At 45.2% G+C, this 25,459-nt stretch overlaps 1 protein-coding gene across 1 annotated transcript in view; it reads right to left on the minus strand.

Annotated features, from left to right (window-relative positions):
• Positions 1 to 25,459, minus strand: part of LENG8 (leukocyte receptor cluster member 8) — a 951,153-nt gene that overhangs the window by 171,189 nt on the left and 754,505 nt on the right. Inside the window, exon 9 of the mRNA XM_044088951.1 lies at positions 11,934 to 12,063. Coding sequence (XP_043944886.1) covers positions 11,934 to 12,063 — 130 coding nt within the window. The remainder of the gene's footprint in view (positions 1 to 11,933; positions 12,064 to 25,459) is intronic.

The following is a 25,459-nucleotide window of genomic DNA, read 5'->3' on the forward strand; positions in this document are numbered from 1 at the left end:
AGGATACTCCTGCAAATCTTCCACAGAAGATTCTGAAGCCTCAGAACCCTGTTCAAAACTCTCAAACTCAGACTCCACCCTAGGCCTCTTATCAGGCGGGGGCATAGAACCCCTAATCATAGTAATCAAATCTTCTGCCATCTTAAGCATATGTTTCTTAGGTACAGAACCTGAAATGGTAGGAGAAGCCCCCACTGAAGCTGAAGTAGGCCTACCTCTCATAGAAGTTTTGGCAACAGAAGGAGAGGCCCTAACTACCTTGGGAAGAGAGGGAAGAACAGTCACCTGAGAAGCCCCCTCAGCCTGGCCTTCCTCCTGAGAAGGCACATCCTGTAAGAGTATAGTTTCTGCCTGGGACTCCATGGAAACTCCTGGCAAAACCTCCGGCTCCAGAGAACCTTCCAAAGAACCGACGTCCGGGACTGCCGGTTCCTCAACCCTAGGCTTCACTGTTTTATCCTTGCGCTTCTTGGAGGAAGCGGGCGGCGGAGCATCCGACGGCATTTTATAATTGCAACGCTTCCCAAACACTAACCTGGCACAGTCTAACCTCCTCTTAATAGTGCGTTTGTTAAACCTAGCACAAGAGCGGCAACCAACAACGTCGTGCTCAGGCCCTAAACAAGGTATACACAAGGTATGATAATCCCTATGAGGTATCTGTTTCCCACAAGAAATACAGTTATTCACTTTTTCTGACATCCGTAAAATACTGAGGCAAGAAAAAACCAAAATGTTCCCCAACGGGGTACTTAGCCAACTCTGTTTCGGTCTGAAACTCCGGTTTCGGAAATATTTCAGTACGCCAACCTGCACTCGCAAAACTGCTTCTGCATCGGACCATGCGGCAAAAAAGACTGAGGATATGACGTCGGTCATGCGCATTAGTACCCTGACGTACTGACGTCAGTCTAATGCGCCCTGACCGACGTCAGCCTTATACTCTGGTATTCGGGCCGACTGGGACGCGGACTATACCCCAATAGTCAGGACTGCAGCAATGGAAGACGAAGAACATCTTCTGAGGCCGATTCAACTAAGGTAGCAGGAGCCTCAGTAGTAGTCATGGATTCGGCTGAAGATTGACCGGTTTTCTCGGTTTCGGCCGAAACCGAGACACTCATGCTTGCTTAACCGTGGTTTCGCCGAAACCGGACCGCGAGTGTCGGTCATTTTCTTTGCTTTTTAACAATTTGGGTAGTCGGAGGATCCGACGGCATAATGTACGCAAAATCTGAGCCGAAAAACTGTTCAGCAAACTCCGACCGACGCCTAAGCGTTCGTCGGTTAAAGGAAGCACAGGCCGAACAGGCTGCTACGTCGTGGTCTGGGCCTAAGCAAGGCAGGCAGTAAGAGTGGAAATCTTTATGAGGTATTTGTTTCCCACAAGTTAAACAGTTATTGACTTTTTCTGACATCGGCTGAGGCAAGAAAGAGTCCCCAACGGGGTACTTAGCTTTTAGAAGTCTTGGTAGTATTCGGTAGTAGTAATCTCTGGATCTGACCGACCGCACTTGCGAACAGCTTCTGCTTCGGCGCCAGCGGCAAGAAAGACTGAGGAAAATGGCGCCGGCTGATGCCTTTATACCAAGACCAGCAGAAATGACGTCGGGTGAAGTGCGACATCAGCCGAAGCCGGACCCAGACTTTGGAATCCGGCCGACCGAAGGGCTGCCTGACGACAGGACAACCCATTTGTTATGACTGCAGATGCATCCTTGAAGGACATCTGTGGTGTTGTCTGTCCTTATCATCAACTGACCTTGGAGAAATGGTCTGAATGACTGGATTGCCAATTTTACTGCCAGCATTTCCTTTAAATTTATGTGCAGGCGCAGCTGGTCTTGAGTCCATAAGCCTTGTATGCACTTGTCCAGCATGTGTGCCCCCCAACCGAGGTCTGATGCATCTGTCGTGATGGTTTGGCTTGGTTGACTGTTGCAGAAGGGCAATCCTGTGTTTGATTGACAGGCCTGAGCCCACCATAGGAACTCTTGCTTCAGGCATGGGATTATTGGAATTTTGGTTTCTAGGCTGTGCTTGTGTTGAGACCACAAATTCTTTAGGTACCACTGTAGCTTTCTCATATACAGCCTGGCATGAGGGACCAGAATTATGCAGGATGCCATGAAGCCTAGGGCTTGCAGTACTTTCCTTGCAGTTAGCTGGTTCTGCTTTGTTAATGCCAAGAAGTAGAGAGGCAGTTGCTCTTTCTTTTCTGCAATTAGGAATGCCATTTGTTTTGATGTGTCCAGCTCTGCACCCAGAAAGGTTATTCTTTGGGATGGAATCAGCCTTGACTTTTTTATATTGACTGTATATGCCAGTGCTTGCAGCAGGTAAATGACTCTTTGAAAGTCTTCTGTTAGCTTGCTTTTGTTGTCCGCTTGTATCAGGCAGTCGTCCAGGTAGGGGTAAATTTGGATTCCCTGAAGTCTGCAATGAGCAATTACTGATGCCAGGCATTTCGTGAACACTCTGGCCGCAGTAGATAAGCCAAAGGGCAATGCTGAGAATTGATAATGCTCTGATCCTGCAAGAAATCTGAGGTATCTTCTGCAATTTGGTCGTATGGGGACGTGCAGGTATGCCTCCTTGAGATCTAGAGTTACCAGCCAAGACTCCTTGCCCAGCATGGGAAGGAGCTGCTGTAGGGTCAGCATTTTGAATTTTGGAACAATGAGGAATGTGTTTAAAGCGGACAGGTCGAGAATAGGCCTCCATTTGCTCTCTTTTCTTGGTACCAGGAAGAGTCTGGAGTAAAATCCTTTCCTTGTTCCATAGATGGTACCTTTTCCACAGCTCTCATTCTTAATAATTGAGATATTTGCTTTAGAGCTTCTGCCCTTTGAGTAGGTGGTAGGTTTGGCATTCCTCTCTTTGCTGGTAGAGTATGGAAATGGAACCTGTAACCTTGGTCTACAGTTTGCAAAATCCATTTTTCCCTTGTGATGCAATGCCAGTTTTTTGAAAATAATGTTAGCTTTCCGCCTAAGGGTGCTTCCAGTTGTTCCCTGGTAGGCGGTGTCACAGCCAAGTCACTGTGATTGTGGTGTTGTAGTGGTGGTGGCTGCGTCTGTGCCTCGCTGGTTGTTACCTTGCCACTGGCGTCCCCTGTAGGCACCCCTGGATTGGTTTCTGCCTCTTGAACGCCTATTCCTGCCTCTCTGTGTCTTAGAGGAGTCCGGAAAGGACCAATTCTTGGAGGGCCAGTTCCTGCTAAACCTTGGAGGTTGAACCTGTAAGAAATCTTTCACTGTTTGTACAGATTTCGCCTTCTCTTCCATCTTTTTTAGTACCTGCTGTGCAGGGGAACCAAATAAATTGACTTTGTCCATGGGAGCATCTAAAAGCTTTGATTTGACATGGTCTGGTAATGCCTGCTCTTTCAACCATGCATGTCTCCTGATAACTGTGCCAGTCATGGCTGATCTAAAGGAAGCCTCCAGTGCATCAAAGCCGCATTTTAAAGAATGGTTACTAACCTGCTGTATGTTATGTACCATTTCCTGAACATATTTCTTATCTAAAGATTCTTCAGAGGACAGCTTTTTAGTTAACTGGTCTAGCATAAACTCTTGATATTGAATCATATGAAATTGGCAGTTCAAAGCCCTAGCTGACAAAGTAGCAGAGGTGTAAACTTTTTTACTCCATCGCTCTAAGGAACTGGATTCCCTTTCAGAGGGGAGGGGGTTTTTAGTAGATGTAGTTGCTACAGCTTTAGGGCCCTGGGAGATAGTCTCTGGATCTGCAAAAGGAGCCTTGTATAAATGGTGATGAGTGTCCGGGACCCTGTAGAACCTATCGGGCTTAGCAGGGGCCGGAGGTAATGAATCAGGAGCAGTGCAAGCATCATTAAATGCATCATCTACAACAGAAAGAACTGGAGGTATAGCTAAAGGCCTATGCTGTGGCAAATGTAGAAAGGTTCTAAGCCTTTTTCTGGAGTCTGAGAAATCTTGGCCCTGCCACTGAAATTGTTCCCTCATAGCATGCAAGGTTTCCCCAAAGGAAAATTCCTCAGGTGGAGAGGCTGAAGGAATGGACTCTTCAGCATCAGAGTCTTCGTCAGGAGAATAAGGAGCCTCAGGAGGGTCTGTATGTTCTGAGTCATCAGAGGAATCATCTGTGGATACTGGCTCTGGGGGCTCTGCTCTAGGCCTCTTCTCTGGAGGTGGATGAGAGGTCCTGTCTGGATGAGGCTGGGATCCACGAATTAAAGAAATGAGATCCTCAGCCAAAGAAAGCATATGGGAACTGGTGCTGGGCCTGTGAGAGGGGGGCTTGACAGGCACCGTTTTTGAAGCTTTAGCTGCTTTAGCCCTGGCAAAGGCCTTAATAGACATGGCTGCAGGAGGCCTAGCAGCTCCACGTGCAGGGGTTGAAATATCCAAGGGAATAGTGTCTGATAATTCCTGAGAAACCGCAACTGCAGGTTGGATTTCAGAAGCCGATTCCACCAGGTTAGAAGAGGCCTCGGTAGAAGACATGTTTTCGGCTGGGGAAAGAACCGCTTGCTCGGTTTCAGCTGAAACAGAAACACTCGTGGTTGGCTTAACCGCGGTTTCGGCCGAAACCGCAGACCGCGAGTGTCGGTCCTTTTCCCTGCGGTTTTTGGTTATTTGTGAAGTCGGAGGATCCGACGGCATGATATAAGCAAAATCAGAGCCGAAAAACTGTTCTGCAAACTCCGACCGGCGTCTAAGCGTCCGTCGGTTAAAAGAAGCACAGGCTAGACAAGCTGCTACGTCGTGGTCTGGGCCTAAACAAGGTAAGCAGTAAGAGTGGAAATCTTTATGAGGTATTTGTTTCCCACAAGTTAAACAGTTATTCACTTTTTCTGACATCGGCTGAGGCAAGAAAGAGTCCCCAACGGGTACTTAGCTTTTAGAAGTCTTCAAGTAGTATTCGGTAGTAGTAATCTCTGGTTCTGACCGACCGGCACTTGTGAACAGCTTCTGCTTGCGCCACGGCAAGAAAGACTGAGGAAAATGGCGTGGGCGGATGCCCTTATAGCCGAAGGACTGGAGCCATGGCGTCGGGTGAAGCCGGACACCACCGGGAGCCAGACCCAGACTTTGGAATCCGGCCGACCGAAGGGCTGCCTGACGACAGGACTACCCATTTGTAAGGACTGCAGATGCATCCTTGAAGGACATCTGATAGTGCATGTAGCCTGCTTTGAAGCGTAGGTATCTTCTGCAAGATTCCCTGATTGGGATGTGCAGGGTATGCTTCTTTTAAATCTAGAGTTGCCAACCAGGCATCTTTGCCTAGCATAGGAAGTAATTGGTGAAGAGTCAGCATCTCTCCAAAAAGGTGTTTAGAGTAGACCGGTCCAAGATAGGACGCCAAGAATAGTCTTTCCTGGGAACCAGGAAAAGTCTCGAGTGGAAACCTTGTCTCTTTTCCTCTTCTGGTACCAGTTGAATAGTCCCTATGCTTAAGAGAGAAAGTACTTGTTTTTGGGCCTCTGCCCACTGATTTGGGGGTAGGTCTGGCCACCCATTTGGTGATGGCAACATGTGGAAGTGAAATCTGTAACCCTGGGACACTATATTTAAAACCCATTTGCCCTGGGTAACGAGTTCCCAATTCTTTGCATGAAGAGCAATATTTCCCCTCAAAGGGGCAGTCAGATAAGTGCTTGGAAATTTTAAAAGGAAGTCATTGAGACAGTTTACCATAGGGGGAGTCTTATTATTCCCGGATTTGGAAGTGGAGGCCCCCCTACTGCTTAGTTCTGAGAGTCCCTGGCATTGAAACCTGGGGTTTTTACTGTGTCTGGGTTTGGCTTGAGAAGACCTGGAAGGGGCTGGAAAGGACCAATTCTTAGAGGGCCAGTGCCTACTAAATCTAGGAGGCTGAACTTGTAAAAAAATCTTTTAACAGTTTGCACAGATTTAGCTTCATCTTCCATCTTTTTAAGAACTTCCTCAGCCTTGTTGCCAAACAGGCAGTCATGATTTAAGGGAGCATCCAACAATTAAGCATTAACATCATCAGGCAAAGATTGCTCTTTAAGCCAAGCATGCCTTCTGAGCACAGACCCAGTAACAGCAGCCCATGCAAGAGGCCTCTAATGAATCAAAACCACACTGCAAAGTATGTTTTCCAACTTGTTCGGCAGAATGCATTCAATTCTGTAATTCTTTACTTTCCGCAGAGTGAGGAATCAACATCATTTTCTGTTTAAGCAGCCCAACAGCATGTTGCTGATACTTCAACATATGAAACTGTCAGTTTTAAGCCCTAATGGCCAAGGTTGCAGAAGTGTAACCCTTCTTTCCCCATCTATCCAGCGCTCTGGAGTCTCTATCGGAAGGGATAGGATTTTTAGCAGTAGAAGTCTTAATGCCCTTGGGCCCCTGTGAAATAGTCTCTGGATCTGCAGTAGGATTTTTAAAAAGGAACTTGTGGGACAGACTCAGGGACCCTGTAGTATCTGTCAGGTTTTCTGGGAGCAGGAGGCAGGGAATCAGGGGCCAAACTAGATTCCGAAAAAGCATCATCAACAATGTCTAGTACAGCAGGAATAGCTAAAGGCCTACACTGAGGTAGGAGAAGGAAATCCCCAAGCCTCTTTTTTGAATCAGAATAATCCTGGCTTTCCCAGTGGAAATGCTCCCTTAGAGAATGTAAGGTTCCCCAAAAGAAAAATCCTAAGGAGGGGAAGCAGAGGGAATAAAGTCCTCTGCATCAGAATCCTCATAAGTAGGTAAGGACAAATCCAGGTCATCAGAAGAGTCAGAAAAAACAGAATCCTGGTCAGAAGATTCATAATCAACCTCAGTCTTAGGCCTCTTAGAAAGGGGGGGGGGGGGGGTTGGCTACCACTGATTTGAGTTATTAGATCTTCAGCCATTCTTATCACTTGTTTTTTAGGCATAGAGGCCTGGGCGTAGTTTTTTTAGGCATGGTTCAAGATTTGGGCATAAGTAAAGAAGGAGGCGTCTGTTTAATATGCAAGTTCGTAGGCCTGAATACACCCTCAGAAGCCGGTGCCTGCACAGTGGCTCCGGAGCCATCCAAGGTAGAGACATCCGCGGGTTCTATAGTTGAAGCATCTAGCAGCATACCGGACTCCAAATGGGTCTCAGTAGAGGCCTGTGAATCAGAAGTAGCGGGTATCAGAGGCTGTGAAAGCGCCTCACTGAGTACCAGTGAACTGGCGACTGGCTTAGGAGAAGCGTAGTCGTCAGTTTTGGACCTCAGCGGCCTGTCTCTGTCTTTATCTTTGCGTTTTTTCGGAATCCTGGTAGCCGGATGGCTAATGGACGACATTTCTGGATAATTAAACAGAGAACTGAAATATTTAGAAGTGAAAATATACCGACAAAGGATAGTGTGCTGATTAAATAAAGCACAAAACCGACAGTAAGGTACGTCGTGGTCAGGGCCTAGGCAAGAAATACAGTACGAACGAAAATCTTTATGAGGTATTTGCTTCCCACAAGTAATGCAATTATTAACTTTTACTAACATCGATTGCAAGTAAAAGTTTCCCCAACAGGGTACTTAGCTTTAGTTGAACACTTCGGTTCTGAAACTCGAAAATGAAAATTTCAGGAGTCCACCGACTGGCACTTGTGAACTGCTTCGGCTTGGGGCGCTGCACGGCAAGAAAGACTGATGTAACGGCATTGGCTGCATGTTTTATACCTCTGACGACCTGACGTCATGGAAGAAGGGACAGCAACCGACGCAGGACCCAAGACTTTGTTAATCAGGCCGACTGAGGGCTACCTGCAAGCAGATAACCCTAATGTAATGACTGCAACAGTGAAACACGAAAACATCCAGTGCTACCTTGGCCAATAGGGAGTCACCAACAAGATTTCTGGTGAGTCCTGCTGAACTTTCAGTAGGACTCTCTGGATTAGGGGTGGGGGGCGCACAGGAATCTCCCCTTCCAAGACATTAAGAAGGCATCTGTTTGAAGAGCCTTCGGGTCGTGAGTTCTGGAGCAATAGCTCTGGAGTTGCCTGTTTGTGGAGGAGGGGAACAGGTCCATCTGTGGAATACCCCCACCTGTGGATCAGATCTAGGAATACCTCCCTTGACAGCATCCATTCGTGACTGTCTGAGGAGATTCTATTTAAGGAGTCTGCCTGACAATTGTGTTGCGATGGAATGTAGGCTGCCTGGAGGTAGATCCCTGGGAAACAGCTAGATCCCATACCTGTAGGGCTAGCCAGCATAGGAGGTAGGACTTCGTCCCTTCTTGCTTGTTCAGGTACCACATCATTGTAGTGTCTGTGAAGATCTTCAGAATGCCCTGTCTGAGGAAAGGTAGAAAGGCCTGCAGAGCCAGAAGTATGGCTGACACTTCTTTGATGCTGATATGCCATTGTTTGTGTCTGTCTTTCCACAAACCTTGCACGGTTCTTGTGTCCAACATTGCCCCCCAGCCCAGATCTGATGCGTCTGTGCGCATGACCTGAAAAGGGGAGGGCAATTGTAGGGGGAGACCCGGGTTTATGACCACCTGGGCCAGCCACCACTTCAGCTCTTGGTGGAGGTAGGGGAGAAGTGGGTTTCTGAACTCTAGGGGCTGTGAGTGCTGGACCCATACTGAACCAACTGCATCTTTCTCATGTGTAATCTTGCCAGTGGTAGCATGGGAATAGTGGCAGCCATGTGCCCAAGAAGTATGAGGAATTCTCTGGCAGTCAGGGAGGGTGAAAGGAAGGCAGACTGAAGATGTTGGGTCAGGGAAATAACTTTTTCTTGAGGTAAGAAGGCCATCCTGAGGAGTGCTCTGATTCTGCATCCTAGGAAGACAGCGTCTTATGTAGGATTTAGTTTGGATTTGGGGAAATTTATGAAGAATCCTAGAGACTGCAGCAGAAGCAGGAGGTCCTTTGTGTGGGCAAGGAGGGTTTGTCTGTCTGCTGCTTGAATGAGCAGGTCTAGGTATGGGAAATTTGCATATCTCTTGTTCTGCAGTAAGCAATGACTGGGGCTAGGCATTTTGTAAATACCCTTGGTGCAGTGGACAGTCAGGAGGGCAAGGCACAGAACTGAAAATGCAAGGAGCCTGCTTTGAATCTGAGGAATTTTCTGGAAGAAGGTTTTATGGAACTATGTAGGTAGGCCTCCTTGATGTCCAGGGTCACCATGAAAGCCTGGGGAAGGATGAAGGGAAAGAGAATGGCTAGTGTTATCATCCTGAGGGAGGAAGCCTTCAGGAATGGGTTGAAGCTGGAAAGGTCTAAGATAGGTCTCTATGGTCCCTCCCTCCTGGGCACCAGATAAATTCTGGAGTAGAAGCCTTTCCGTTGATAAGAGGGGGGTACGAGTTCTATGGTGCCTTGGAGCAACAGGTTAAGACCACTGGAAGGAGGGAGGTAGTGGTATAGGATGTTTTGGGGGAGGAAACAGCCAAGACATGATGTACTCTCTAAGGATAGACAAAACCCATTTGTCGGATGTCACTAGGGACCATGCATGCAGGCCAGTGAGAGACAGGAGGATAGAGGTAGGTGGAAAGGAGGGGGGGACAGGCAGTCAGATGCTGCCTGCACTTTCTGGAAAGGGGGGGTCTCTGGGCAGTGCCCTGAGGAGTCCTAGGCTGAGTAGCCTGTCTCCTGTGTGGTCTTCTATTCTTGGACGGTGCAGAGGGCCTAGAAGACTTCCTTATAAATTGTGTCCTGGCTGGGTAGTTCCTCTGAAATTTTGGGATTGGAAGGAAAAGAAGATGCTTTAGATCTTGGAGCCCTTTCCTCTTTTTGCTGAAGTGACTTGAAGAGATCAGCTACCTTGGAGCCAAACAGGGCTGAGTGATCCAAAGGAGCATCCAAGAGTTTGGCCTTAAACTCCTCCAGTAGGGGCTGTAGACGCAGCCAGGAGTATCTCCTCATACAGAAAAAGATGCAGCTGACCTGTCAGAGGCCTCCTCTGCTTCATATGCGCACCTTAGGAAATGTTTGTTGACTTGGGAAATGAGCCCAAGCAGAGAAGATAGGGATGTCTTTGCAGAGCAGTCAGGGATCTCAAGGAGTTCCTTAGAAGCTTTATCCAGTAAGGCCAAGGAGTATTTGGCCATGTGTGACTGGCAATTTGTAGCCCTAAAGGCTAGGGCAGCCGAAGTGTTTATCTTCTTCCCCCACCTCTCCATGGCCTTGCTGTCCTTATTTGTAGGCAGGACAGTGGTAGTAGGGAGAAGTTTGGTAGCCCTATCAGTAGCAACAGAAATGGTCGCTGCGTCAGCTGGCGGGCATTTGAAAAGGAATTTTTCTGCATCAGGTACCCTATACAACCGTTCTGCTCTTCTAGGGGCAAGTGGCTGGGAATCTTGGTTTATGCATGCGGCTGCAAAAGCATCAAGGAAGGCAGGTTGGACAGGAGGAATAGTAGCCGGATTAGGAGATTCCATCTGGATCAAGTCATAGAATCTTTTTTGTTGCCCAGACATGTCTGAATAATCCCATTTAAAATGTTCCCTCATAATACTGTGTCCCTGAAGGTAAGGTTTTCCACAGGGGATTCAGGTTCAGCAGGGGCGTCTTCTGGGGATCCATATCCCAGAGGGGAAAAAAACTTGTGAAGAGTAGGACAAGGAGTCCTCTGAGGAGTCATACATTTCCTTTTCTGCAGGTTGGCTGGGAGTTGTCTCAGACTGAATAGGTCAGGCACTAAGAAGAGGTGGAGCAACATGAGGGAGGTCTGGTGTAGGCCGAAGGTCAGGAAAGCATTGTAGAGGCTCTGACTGAAGGCCTGCCAGTCTAGCAATGTCTCCAGAGTTGAGGCGATATACCTAGTCTTCTGTCTTTTCTTTGTAGGCCTAACTGGTGTCTGGCTGGCGGTCGGCTTTGAAGTAATAGAAGGAGCGGCTGAGGCCTGCTCCGAAGCACCCATCCCAGAAGCTGATTCCCCCCCTGGAGTCTGAATCAGGCACCAGGATATCCTCCCTGGACGTGTCGTCCACTCTGGATTTTGCGGCCTCCTGGCAGGTACCTGCTTTATCTGAAATGGCAGACGCCGGTTCCTTGGCCAAGCTAACGGTGGCTACAGGTTGCGAATCGGTAGAGGGAGGCGTGGTGGAAGTAGATGGCCTTGTTGTCTTTGCCCTATTCCTGGGTGGTACGGATGGGGCGTCGGAAGCGGCTTTCATTCCGAGAGCGATCTAAGGCGCTGGTTTTCAAGGTACAAGTCAAGGGCCTGAAGTCTGCGACGCAGGGTCTTAGGGACGAACGACTTACAAATGGCGCAGTTTTTACAGTCCTGATCCCTACCCAAACAAAACAGACACTGGTCGGGGTGTCTGTGGGGAATCTGGCGACCACAGTTGCACTTGCTCTTACTGGACTTTAACAGACTATAGTAAATACAAAAGGACTGAAGAAAAACCCAACAGGGTACTTATCTTAATGCGAAACTGATCCAACATCCGTGAGAAGCAGGAACACCCGGCGTACGGCTGGCGGCTGAAAAGTTCTGAGGACCGGTGCATGCAGACGTCACATTTATGGCCCACATACCTGCCGTCAGACGTCGACGCACCATCAGGGACTGGAAAAGCTTTGGAAACCTGGCCGAGCAAGATGATGGGAAGAAGGGTAAACGCACTAGTGAATACTGCAACACTGGAATAGAACGACATCTACATACATGAGTTAATTAAAAACTGGCTTACATTTAGCATGTGGAGTGTTAATTTGGCGATGAAATGCCCCCCTTTCCTCTCAAAAAATACCAACAAATTTTACTTAAAAAACAGAGTAAATTCTTAAAAACAGCTGTATAACACCAAAGACGGTGTGATTTTCTGCTAAACCTGTCACAGGTACTTTTCTTCTGCGTTACAACATTACACTTACATTGGCCAAAGAATTCTTGAACAGCAAGGACCTCTATGAATTACCATTCACCCTCAAAATATTCAACTTTTGAAACAAGCGTATAGCAGTGTAAATAGAGTTCTATACCTCCTGAATTGCTGGTGAAAATATAATAAAGGATTCTGTAAGCTGTAAACTCGCCAACATTTCCTGGAAGGTTTTCAGCATACAATGATTTCAGCTGTGCCTGACACTGGTTAAACTCTTCATGGTCACCCTAAGAAAAATAGATTAAGCATCAAAATGAGAATAAATTACACACAATGCAGAAGATGACCGTAATCCAAACCTGCTCTGCCCTTACCATAACTCGTATGTAATTCAGTCCTTCCTTAAATGCACTACTCAAAAAGTGTTACAATACAATTGCATGAGATAAACATCATATAACTTCATTCTGCATTAGCTTATCTATGACCCAGTTGTTTGTCTTTCTTTCCTCTTCAATCTGGAATTACTTTTCAGAAGCTCACACACATACCCTGAGCCTGCACACACCACCATGTCATATGCCGCGTCACAATCCCAGTTCACCCCAACCACTAACGAGCCCATTTCCTGCGAAACAAGGAAGAATACCAAAAATCTGACATACATGGTTTATGAAGCCAGTACAGCTGTGTGAGTACACATCATAAACAATAAATGCCGATTTACAAAAGAATCTGATTTACAAGAGAACTACTTCTGATGTCCTATAGTTGAATCATCCTTTCAACCAAGAGCGATTTTGCCAATTTCTGAAAATTCTCATGCTTGTGAGTGAACATATCCAGTGCTGACACATATCTGACATCATCTACTGGCTACACAGTTGATATTACTCCCTGAGGTCACAGATTTACTCCCCAAAAAAACAGCAGTCTGCTAAAAATGTAAACTCAAAAATATGCAATCCACATAAGTACATTCTTGCCTAGACTTGAAAAAATTTTTGAGACAGACAAGGGTACAAGAAAGCCTAATGGGGGATGCTGGCAAGATGCTAGACACCACTGAAGGAATATTTTCTTCTACAGCAAACGAAGTGGTAAAGTACAGCTGTCTTAGCAATTTACAATGACTGTAGATGTTTAAGTAGCTTCACTGCTGCAGCACTGACTCTTAGGTTTTCCTAATTCAAATTCCAACAAACCTTTTTCAAAAATAATGCCAAATATCAAAACTTCCACAATATACTACTTAGTTTTGGCACCCAGAAGCAAATTTTATTACATAAAGACGACGAACTATAAAACACTGAACTAGCGCCTTGACTTATGCCTTCTAGGTTCTAAAATTTTGTAAAACACACAAGTAAATATATACCAAAAGCAATTAAACCATTATTCAATCATTCAATTACAATTCTAAAGTTCTTAAAGAAATAAAGAAACCAGTAACTACAGATAATACAAACACCACAGAGTATGTATTACTCTCACTTCAAAATATTTCAAAACACACACTTCTCATAAATTAATAATCTGATTTATTCAACTTTACAATATATTAAATTACAAACATTCTATCAAATTAAATATTTTATAAAAAAACTCATTATCAAGTCCCCTTGTAATATATGATATATAAAAACAAACCATGCTTCTTATAGGTTAATAACGGTTTACTAGGCTAACGACCACAAAGACCTTTTTAAGCCTAGCCATGCAACCCAAATCTCTGACAAGTTCTGATACCCTTCTAAGCATGGGCATGGGAGAGGAACCATTTACAGTTTACCTGTGTCAATAAGAGACATAGGTGCCAATTAAACCAAGGATGTTCTTCTTGCTTCCAATCTAATTGTCCAAGCTGCACTTCAACTGGGTTAGGGAGGCAAGAATAGTTGTGCAAAACCTTACCATGGACCACAGATATCCTTATGTTCCATGTTGCAGTATTCTTGGTGTGGGATTTCCCCACCTCAGGTACCCGTACGTCGGCTCCTATACAAAAGCTTCACCTTGGCTGCTGTTGCATGGGACGTCACACTTAGGACCATTAACCAAGGACCTTAAATGTGATGTCTGCGCGCACAAACCGCAGAACTTGAAAGCCCAGCAGGACAGGTCTAAGTATAGTAGCAAGTGGAGTCAGCCATAGGATTAGAGCAATTTGGTGGTTAAATTGGTCATAGGGTAGGGTATAACCACCTGGAAACCCAAGACAGGTTAGTAATGAGCGACAGAGAAAAAATAAGGGGGGGGGTTAGGTGGGTGGAAGGAATACTGCGACATGAAAGAGGAGGACATCTATGGTTATGGTAAGATTTTAAGCAACTATTCTATGTCCTTCTATTCCTATGTTGCAGTACTCTTGGTGTGGGAGAGTACCACAGCTTAGATGGAAGGAAAGGTGGAGGTAGAAGAAGCTGATTCCACAAAGCCCTGCAGAATTTCTCTTGCAAAACATGCATGTGATCTGGAGACATTATCTAACTTGTAGTGGTTGGTGAAAGTGTGAATGGTGAACCATGTGGCTGCTTCCAGGATGGCTGCAGTGTCCAGGCCTTTTCAGAAGGCTTTGGAGGCCACTACTGCCCTGGAAGAGTGAGCTTTTACATCCTGTAGGAGTTTTTTTGCCATGGGGAGAGTAACATACACAAATAGTTTTTCTAATCCAACATGCAATGGTTTGTTTGGAAACTGCCTTGCTCAGGGTCATGGGGTGGAAGGAAATAAAAGGCTGATTGGATTTTCTTATGGATTTGGTTTTGCCTAAGTAAACCTTAGCTGTCTGTGCACATCCAGGGAGTGGAGTATCTTCTCACTTTCACTGGTGGGAAAGAGGACCAGGTGGGTAGATGAATACAGATCTTTGACCACTTCAGGCATAAAGGAAGGGTTTGTTCGTAGGGTTACCCTGTCCTTGTGGAAGGTAGTGTATTGGAGGGCAAGATATTGGGGCCTGTAACTGTGACATACTTCTGGCTGAAGCTATAGCCACTAGCAGAACAGTCTTCCATGTGCACATCTGCAGAATAGTTTGACAGTTGATGGCTCTAAAGGCCAATGTGGATGAGGTATAAACCTTCTTTCCAATTCTATCCATGGTTTTGCTGTCCTTGTTTGTAGCTAAGAGAGAGGCAGACAGAATCGGTCTGGTTGTTTATCGGGTGAAACAGCAATCACTGCAGGGTCTGCCGAGGGTGGTTTGACTAGAAATTTCTGGTCGTCAGGCACTTTGCAGAAGCAATCCGGCCTCTTAGGGGCAGGTGACTGAGAGTCTGGGGTCTTAGATGCTGAGGAAAAGGCATCTAAATAAGCAAGAATGACAGGAGGAATGGCAGAAGGGGAGGGGGATTCCACCTGTAACAATTTAAAATACATTTTTTGAGTACCAGACATTTGTGAGATGTCCCATTTGAAGTATTCCTTCTATGGTCTCTTCACATGTGATATCCTCTGGAAGGGAAGTCCCCTTCGATGGATTCTTCGTCTGGGGAATAAACAGTCTTGAAGAGCGGCTAATTGGAAGATGTATGATATTGACTCATCTGAAGATGAATAATAAGCCTCTTGCTCACATACCTCTCAACCTGGAAACATCAAAAATCTGGACAAGGCCCATGAAAAACAGGTACAAATCTGTATGCTGATTAACAAAATTAGCACACATAATTATGTAACCCCACCCACTGCGATGGATTATGGGATACCAACTTTCAAACGCAAACTGAAGAACAGACAACCAAAATATGGCACTAGAGTCCCCCTGCAGCCTTCCAATGACCCATTGCCTGGCTATTTTGCCCCATTTACCATTAACACTAAAGTGCATACTTGCTTTACTTCTACATTAATTATTTGGATTTTATTTTTTACATTTCATAGCACAATGCACAAACACTAATAGACATATGCTAAACAACGCAATACTGTCTCACAATGAAAATAAACACTGCATTAAAACTTCTCTTCCCCTTGAAACTCACATTCATTGAAACAGCACTTAAACCCGCACCACATACAAAGAAAATGTATCTGGCCAGTGGTGGATAAAGATTACCTTTGGGCTGTTTTCAAATCATAGGCCCCTTGCACACAAAACAAGAAACATAAATACGTTCTTTGACGCACCTTCCTGACTTTATTAAATTCTATTCCTTGTACAATACAGCCCACTTGTCAGACTTACAGCGCATTTTACATTTGTTTGAACATTTTTTTCCAGTAGGCTATGAAACAAAATGAACCAATGACAAAACTGCCAAATTCAGAACATTTCCATCACAAAAGTCTACTTCCGCAAACACATTTTTGTTTTCTTATAATGCAGCACAGAATATAATCATTCTGATTTTCTGTTCCTGAATTAGGGTTAATATTTTTTGCTCTTTCAACCGAGACACAAATGCCCTTGTGCATGACATTTTCTCACTTCTGTTCTATCTGAAGCCACACCCTTGACTTGTTACACCCACCCCCTTTAAAAGTACAACACAGTACAGTATCAGCAATGCATCTACATACTGTGGGAGTAGAACCCACAGTCTTCTGCAACAAAAGCAAGTATTTAAACTGTTATGCTATTAACAATGCAAGCAGATTCAGCATAAGCAACACTAAACTTCTCTTCCCTTGAAGCTCTCAGCTCCTTGTAAAATCCACTCAGCACTCAACTGTATCTCTCAACTTTGCAGCACAAGAAATCTGGAAAAAGACATATTTTATTTTGGGGGTGGGGGTGGGTGGGTGTGGTGAGACAAAAGCCCAAAAACCAGGGACACATTTTAAACATTGCTTGTATAACTTTAGAAAGTTGCTAGAAAGACCAGCTGTGTAAAATCTTAACATAACTATAGATGATCTTCTCTTCCATGCTGCAGTATTCTTGCTGTGGGATTTCCTGCCCTCAGGTGACTCATACGTCGGGTCCTACACAAAAGTTTCAGCTTGGCTGTTGCAGCTGTGTGGAACGTCACACGTAAGGCCATAAACCAGGGGCCTTAAATATGACGTCTGCACGCACAACCCTCAGAAAGTACAGTTGTGTACACTTACCGTAAATGTTCGAGTGTATTCACTGTTGCAGCCATCACATTTGGGTTATCTGCCTGCAGGTAGTCCTCAGCCGACCTGAATACCAGAGTCTGGATTTCTGCATCGGAAGCTGTAGCTTCTTCCATGACGTCAGGTTGTCAGGGGTATTAAAACATGCAGCCGACACCATTACATCAGTTTTTATTGCCCTAGATGTCAGGTGCCCCCACAATAGGAAGCAATTATGTTGAAAATTTTTGGTCCCAATTTCCACTCGTGTGGGTCCATGAGATTTCTGCTTAGTTCGTCTGCCAGTGTATTTAGTTTTCCTGGCAGGGATCGAGCCTGTAGATGCACTTGGTAGCTCAAGGCTGTGTTCCACAGAACCATGGCTAGTCTGCAGAGGGGGTAAGAATGGGTACCCCCCTGCTTGTTTATCTACCACATAACAGTGGTGTTGTCCATCCTTACCATTAACTGTCCTGGAAGAATGTGGTCCTTGAAGGCTGTCAGAGCATTGTGTACAGCTAAAATTTCTTTCTGATTGATATGCAGGTGCATTTGACTTGGGTTCCATTTGCCCTGAATGCACTTCCCTGCCAGGTGAGGCCCCCATGCATAGTCTGATGCATCTGTTAGGGTTTGGGCGGCAGGGGGTAGAGTGAATGGTCGTCCCTTGTTTAGGTGGCAGGCCTCTGCCCACCAAAGAAACTCCTAACTGTAGGCAAGGTATAATAGGGATCACTGCTTCTAGATCCTGAGAATGCTGACACCATAGGCTTTTTAGATACCACTGTAGTTTCCTCACATGCAGTCTTGCATATGGAATTAGTAGAATGCAGGAGGCCATGAACCCCAAGGCTTGCAGTATTTGCCTTGCAGTTAGCAGGGTTTCTGTAGCCATTAGTTTGAAGTAAGTTGTCAAATGAATTTGTTTCTCTGGCGTGAGGAAAGCCATCTGGGAAGCTGTGTTCAAGCTTGCTCCCAGGAATATAATTTGTTGACAGGGTACCAGATGTGATTTCTTTTTGTTTATGGTGTACTCCAGACAGGTTAGCACCTTTTGTACAAATGCCAGATGATTCAAAAGTATGTCCTGGCTTTCTGCCCGAATTAGACAATCGTCCATGTATGGGTAAATTTAAATAATTCTTTGCCTGCAAAATGCAATGACTGGAGCTAGGCACATTGTGAATACCCTGAGAGCAGTAGATAAGCCAAAGGGCAGTGCAGAGAATTTATAGTGCATGTAGCCTGCTTTGAAGCGTAGGTATCTTCTGCAAGATTCCTGATTGGGATGCGCAGGTAGGCTTTTTTTAAAGCCAGTGCTGCCAATCAGGCATCTTTGCCTAGTATAGGAAGTAACTGGTGAAGAGTTAGCATCTTGAATTTTAGAATCACTAAAAAGGTGTTTAATATAGAAAGGTCCATGATAGGACGCCAAGAGTTGTCATTTCTGAGTACCAGGAAAAGTCTTGAGTAGAAACCTTGTCCCTTTTTCCTCTTCTGGTACAGTTTGAATAGCGTTTATGCTTAAGAGAGGAGTACTTGCTTTTGAGCCTCTGCCCAGTAATTTGGGGTTAGATCTGGCCAACTGTTTGGGGTTGGTAACGTGTGGAAGTGAAATCTGTATCCTTGGGAAACTATATTTAACACCCATTTGTCTTGGGTAATGAGTTCCTAGTTTTTTGCTTGCAGAGCAATCTTTCCCCCCGAAAAAGCAGTCAGTTGAGAAGTGCTTGGAAGCTTTAAAGTCATTGAGACAGTTTACCATGAAGGGAGTCTTACTACTCCCTGATTTGGGAGTGGGAGCCACCCAACTGTTTAGTCCTGTGCATACCCTGGGACTGAAGCCTGGATGTTCTTCTGGTTCAGGGGTTGGACTGAAGGCCTGGAAGAGGCAGGAAAAGACCAATTCTTAGAGGGCCAATGTCTACTAAATCTTGGAGGTTGTACCTGCAGGAAATCTTAAACAGTTTGCACAGATTTAGCTTTTTCCTCCATCGTTTTAAGAACTACTTCTGCTTTGTTGACAAACAGGAGGTCCTCATTTAAGGGAGCATCCAGCAATTTAGTTTTAACATGATCTGGCAAAGATTGCTCCTTAACTAACCTATGAACCTTAAGCTAAGCATGCCTTCTAAGTACAGACCCGGTGACAGCAGCCCTGCAAGATGCCTCTAGTGAATCAAAACCACATTGGCAAAGTATGTTTTCCAACCTGTTCAGCAGAATGCATTAAATCCTGTAAATCCTTATTTTCACAGCACAAACAGGAATCAACATCATTTTCTGTTTAAGCAATCCAATAATATGCTGCTGATACTTTAACATATGAAACTGGCAACTTAAGGCCGTGATGGCCAAGGTGGCAGAGGTGTATACCCTCTTACCCCATCTATCCAGGGCCCTGGAATCTCTATCAGAGGGGGTAGGATTTTTGGCAGTAGTAGCCTTAATGCTCTTGGGTCCCTGTGAAACGGTCTCAGGATCCGCAGTAGGATTTTTAAAAAGGAACTTGTGAGAATCAGGAACCCTATAAAATCTATCATGTTTTCTGGGAGCAGGAGGTAGAGAGTCAGGGGCCAAGCTACATTCAGAAAAGGCATCATTAACAATGTCAAGTACTAGTGAGACAGCTAAAGACTTGTGCTGGGGCAGGAGTAAAAAATCCCTAAGCCTCTTTTTAGAATCAGAGTAATCCTGGCTTTCCCAGCGAAGTGTTCCCTAAGAGAATGCAGGGTTTGACGAAAAGAGAAATCCTCTGGTGGGGAAGCAGAGGGAAGAGAGTCCTCTGTATCAGAATCCTCATAAGTAGATAAGGGTAAATCCTGGTCATCAGAGGAAACAGAAATTTCAGAATCCTGGTCATAAGTAAATTCAATCCTAAGTCTCAGAGGGGGAAGGTTGGCTTCCGCTGATTAAAATAATGAGGTCTTCAGCCATTCTTATCTGTTTTTTAGGCATAGAGGCCTGACCATGTGGTCTGGGCATCTGTTTTCTAGGCATAGTTCGAGGTTTAGGCCTTGAAGAAGATGGCGTCGGTTTAATATGCAATTAGGTAAGCCTGAATAAACCCTCAGAAGCTGGTGCCTGCACAGCAGCTCCGGACACATCCAAGGTAGAGACAACCACCGGTTCCAAAGTTGAAGCATCTCGCGGCATACCGGAGTCCGAATGGGTCTCAGTAGAGGCCTGCGAATCTGAAGTAGCGGGTATCAGGGGCTGCGAAAGCACCTCACTGAGCACCGGCAAACTGGCGACTGGCTTTGGAGAAGGGTTGTTGGCAGCTTTGGACCTAGGCGGCCTGTCTCTGTCTTTATCTTTGCGTTTCTTCAGAATGACAGTAGTTGGATGGCTTACTGAAGACATATCTGGATAATTGAACCAAGTACCAAAATATGTAGAAGCGTAATATACCGGCGACGAATAGTTTGTTGCTTAAATAAGGCGCAAAACTGACAGCGAGGTACATCATGGTCACGGCCTAGGCAAGGAATACAGTATGAATGAAAATCTTTGTGAGGTATTTGCTTTCCACAAGAAATACAATTATTGACTTTTCCTCTCATCAATTTAGAGCAAGAAAAATTTTCCCCAATGGGGTACTTAGCTTTATTTGAAGACTTCGGTTCTGAAACTCAAAAAAAAGAAGTTAAGTACTCACCATAACGTTCCATGTGAGTTGTTTATCTCACCTTTACTCTCACTGATGGGTTCGGAGCCGATCCTCGGCTCCGACATGGCCAATAGCAAAGCTCAAGGTTTGCCAGTAGCTCGAGACCAAGCCCCTTATCCCACGATGCCCTGCTGGAATTACCTCAGATCTTATTTGCTGCGTATATCTATATATATATATATATATATATATATATATATATATATATATATATATATATATCCCTGTAAGGGGTGCACTCCCCAAGAAGGAAGTAGTATTGAATAACCAGGATGATAATAGCCTCTAGGTCAACTGTCAGCCAGGAGGGGGGATGGAGGGAGGGACGTGAGAATAAAGGCGAGATAACCAACTCACATGGAACTTTATGGTGAGTACATAAAGTACAGTTTTGTACCTACCATAAATGTAGATGTCCGATAGGTATGCATCTGCAGTCATAACATATGGGTTGTCCTGCCTCAGGCAGCCCTTCGGTCGGCCGGATTCCAAAGTCTGGGTCTGGCCTCGGCTGATGTCGCACTTCACCCGACGTCATAGCTCCTGGGGTATAAAGGCATCAGCCGACGCCATTTTCCTCAGTGTTTCTTGCCCCAGATGCCAGGTGCCCTCTAGGAAGGCTAAATTTGTATAAAAGTAGAAAATTCCAAACAATAGAAATCAAAAAGTATATATATATATATATATATATATATATATATATATATATATATATATATATACATATATACGTACAAACAAATACACCATAATAGATTCCCCCAGCTAGCTAAGAGTACCCTAGGAATACCACAGAGGGGAAGGAGGGTGGGTAATCCTGACTGCAGATGCATACCTATCGGACATCTACATTTATGGGAGGTACAAAACTTTACTATGTCCTTCAAGGATGCATCTGCAGTCATAACATATGGGTAGAATACCATAGCCAAACTGGGGGAGGAGGCACTAAGATAACGATGGTGTAGTTAAGATCCCTTGTAAAACTGCAGTTGCAAAACCTGCTCGGGATCTGGAGTATAAAGGAAGATTGTAATGCTTGGCAAATGTATGCATGGAGCTCCAAGTAGCAGCTTCTAAAATGTCTTTGGTAGCCACTCCTCGTAGGAAAGCTGTAGTGGTGGCTGTAGCTCTTGTGGAGTGAGGCCTGATATTTTCAGGAGTTGTCTTTCCATGAAATGAGTAGCAGAATCGAATGCAATTTCCTATCCATTTTGAGATTGTCTGTTTTGAAATTGCTTTTCCTTGCACTCCTGTTGCATATGCTACCAGAAGCTGGTCAGTTTTTCTGCTGGCCTTAGTTCTGTCCAGATAGTAGCGCAGTTGTCTGTGTACATCCAAGGTGTGTAGTAGTTTTTCCCCCCTGTTCTGTGGGTTAGCGAAGAATGTAGGTAAATGAATAGCTTGGTTCAAGGATACCCTGGATACCACCTTTGGCATAAAAGTAGGATTGGTTCTCAGAGACACTCTATCCTGGTGAAAGATAAGGAAAGGCTGCACTGCCATTAATGCCTGTAACTCGGATATCCTTCTTGCTGAAGTGATTGCTAGCAGGAAGGCAGTTTTCCAAGATAAGAACTGTAAGTCTGCTGTTGCTGCTGGTTCAAAAGGGGGAAGTGTTAATTTTTCTAGCACAAAATTGAGATCCCATGCAGGCAGAGGTGGTTTCCTTGGAGGTTTTACATTTTTGATCCCTCTCAAAAATTGTCTGAGGAGAGGATGAGAGAAGACAGGAGGATCCATGTTGTACTCTGCTGAAATTGCTGATGCATGAATCTTAATGGAAGAATAGGACAGGCCATTGTGGAACAGTTCTGCTAAGTATTCTAGGATGTGTGCTAGGTTTGCCAGTGTGACATTTGTTCCCTTTGCTGCACTCCAAATGAGGAATCTCTTCCATTTGGCTGAGTATGTTTTCCTTGTGAAGGGTCTGCGAGCCTCCAGGATAATGTCCTTAACCCTCTGAGATAAAACAGGTTGGTTTTGTTTTATGCAATTTTCCAAGCAGTTAGCTGCAGCGTTTTAAAGTTTGGATGCAGGGTCTTGTAGCTGTTCTGCGTTAGAAGTAAAGGACATAGAGGTGGAGGCCATGAGTTCGTCCGAGACATGCTTCTCAGTAGCGGGTACCAATGCTGCCTTGGCCAGTCTGGAGCTATCAGAATTACCTTTGGCTGTTCCTCTCTGATCTTCAGTAGAACTTTGTACATCAATGGGAGAGGTGGAAAGGCATATACTGTCAGGGCCTTCCAGCTGAAAGAGATGGAGTCCACCCTCCAGGCTTGTGGGTGGTATACTCTTGAGCAGAATTTCTTCAGTTGGTGGTTGAGTGGGGAGGCGAACAGGTCTATCTCTGGCATTCCCCATTTCTTTGTTATGGTTTTGAAGATGTCTGGATGCAGCATCCATTCGTGAGCATCTGTGGTAGTTCTGCTTAAGCTGTCTGCTAGTGAATTCTCTTTTCCTGGTACGAATCTGGCCTGCAGTTGGATGTTGAGATTCAGAGCTAAGTTCCACAGGTCCATTGTCATCCAGCATAGAGGGTATGAATGTGTGCCTCCCTGTTTGTTGATGTACCACATGACTGTGGTATTGTCCGTCCTTATCAGCAGGTGTCCTTGCTGGAGGAATGATTTGAATGCCTCGATTGCATGCTTCACTGCCAGCATCTCCTTTAGATTTATGTGTAGATTCAGCTGGTCTTGGGACCATAGGCCTTGGATACACTTGTCCTCCATGTGTGCCCCCCAGCCTAGGTCTGAGGCGTCCGTGGTGATGGTCTGCCTTGGATGTGGTTTGTGGAAAGGCAATCCTCTGTTGATCTGGCAGGCCTGAGCCCACCACAGGAATTCTTTTTCAGGCATGGAATGATTGGTATCAGGGCTTCTAGACTGTGTCTGTGTTGAGACCATACATTCCTTAGGTACCATTGTAATTTTCTCATATGCAGCCTGGCATGTGGGATCAACATTATGCAGGATGCCATGTAACCCAGGGCCTGCAGGACTTTCCTTGCAGTAAGCTGAGTTTGTCTTGTTAATGCCATGAAGTAGACTGGTAGTTGCTTTTGTTTTTCTTCTGTGAGAAAAGCCATCTGAGTTATTGTGTCCAGTTCTGCACCCAAAAATGTTATCCTTTGGGATGGCACTAGTCTTGACTTTTGTATGTTGACTGTGTATCCCAAGGCTTGCAGCAGTTGTATGACATAGGCCAAATCCTTTATTATTTTTGTCTTGTCGTCCGCTTGTATTAGGCAGTCGTCCAGGTATGGGTAGATTTGAATTCCCTGAAGCCTGCAATGTGCAATTACTGATGCCAGGCATTTCGTGAATACTCTGGGCGCAGTAGATAAGCCAAAGGGCAATGCTGAGAATTGATAATGCTCTGATCCTGCAAGAAATCTGAGGTGTCTTCTGCAATCTGGTCGTATAGGGACGTGCAGGTATGCCTCCTTGAGATCTAGAGTCACCAGCCAAGACTCCTTGCCCAACATGGGAAGAAGTTGCTGTAGGGTCAGCATCTTGAATTTTGGCACAATGAGATATGTGTTCAGTGCGGACAAGTCGAGAATAGGCCTCCATTGATTTTTTTTTCTTGGTACAAGGAATAGTCTGGAGTAAAATCCTTGGCCTTGTTCCATAGATGGTACCTTTTCTATTGCTCTCATCCTTAGTAAGCTGATGATTTGTTTTAGAGCCTCTGATTTCTGGCTTGGTGGAAGGTTTGGCATTCCTCTCTTTTTTGGTAGAGTGTGGAAGTGAAACCTGTAGCCTTTGTCTATTGTTTGCAAAGTCCATTTGTCTCCTGTAATGCAATGCCAGTTTTTTTAAAATAAAGCTAGCTTTCCGCCCAAGGGTGCTTCCAGTTGTTCCCTGGTAGGTGGAGTCAGAGCCAAGTCATTGCGTCTGTCCTGTAGAAGTATTTGCAGTCGCAGCTGTGGCAGCACTTCTCTGGTTGGCAGGTTGCCACTGACGACCCCTGTAGGCACCCCTTGATTGACCTCTGCCTCTTGGGCGTCTATTTCTGCCTCTCTGTGCTCTGGAGGTGTCTGGAAAGGACCAATTCTTTGAAGGCCAATTTCTGCTGAACCTCGGAGGCTGGACCTGCAGAAAATCCTTGACTGTTTGGACAGATTTTGCTTTTTCTTCCACTTTCTTTAGAACCTCCTGTGCAGGGGAGCCAAATAAACTTTGTTTCTCCATAGGGACATCTAGGAGTTTAGACTTAACATGGTCTGGCAAGGATTGTTCTTTTAGCCAGACATGCCTTCGAATCACTGCTCCAGTCATAGCTGATCTAAATGAAGCCTCCAGTGCATCATAGCCACATTTTAAGAAATGATTACTGACCTGCTGAGAGTTGTGTACCAAATCCTGAAGGGACTTACGGTCTAAAGGTTCAGGAGAGGACAGCTTTTTATTCAGCTGATCTAACAAAAATTCCTGGTACTGTATCATGTGAAATTGACAGTTTAAAGCCCTGGCAGAAACAGTAGCAGATGTATAAACCTTTTTACCCCATCTCTCTAATGCTCTTGATTCTCTTTCAGAGGGTAGGGGGTTTTTGGCAGAGGCAGCTGCAACACCTTTAGGGCCCTGAGAAATGGTTTCTGGGTCTGCAGCATGGGCCTTATACAAGTGGAAATGAGAATCCGGGACCCTGTAGTATCTGTCAGGTTTGGCAGGGGCCGGGGGAAGAGAATCAGGGGCAGTACTGGTATCATAGTATGCATCATCAACAACTGATAGTACAGGTGGTATGGCTAAAGGCCTACGCTGTGGTAAGTGTAAAAAAGTCCTTAGCCTTTTCCTAGAATCAGAAAAATCCTGACCCTGCCATTGGAAGTGTTCCCTCATTGAGTGTAGAGTTTCCCCAAATGAAAATTCTTCTGGAGGGGAGGCAGAAGGAATGGAGTCTTCTGCATCAGAATCCTCATAAGGTGAGTATGGGCCTACGCTGTGGTAAGTGTAAAA

The sequence above is a fragment of the Protopterus annectens genome, chromosome 1.part1 (assembly GCF_019279795.1).
Source record: "Protopterus annectens isolate FY-2018-M chromosome 1.part1, PAN1.0, whole genome shotgun sequence".
Lineage (NCBI taxonomy): Eukaryota > Metazoa > Chordata > Ceratodontiformes > Protopteridae > Protopterus > Protopterus annectens.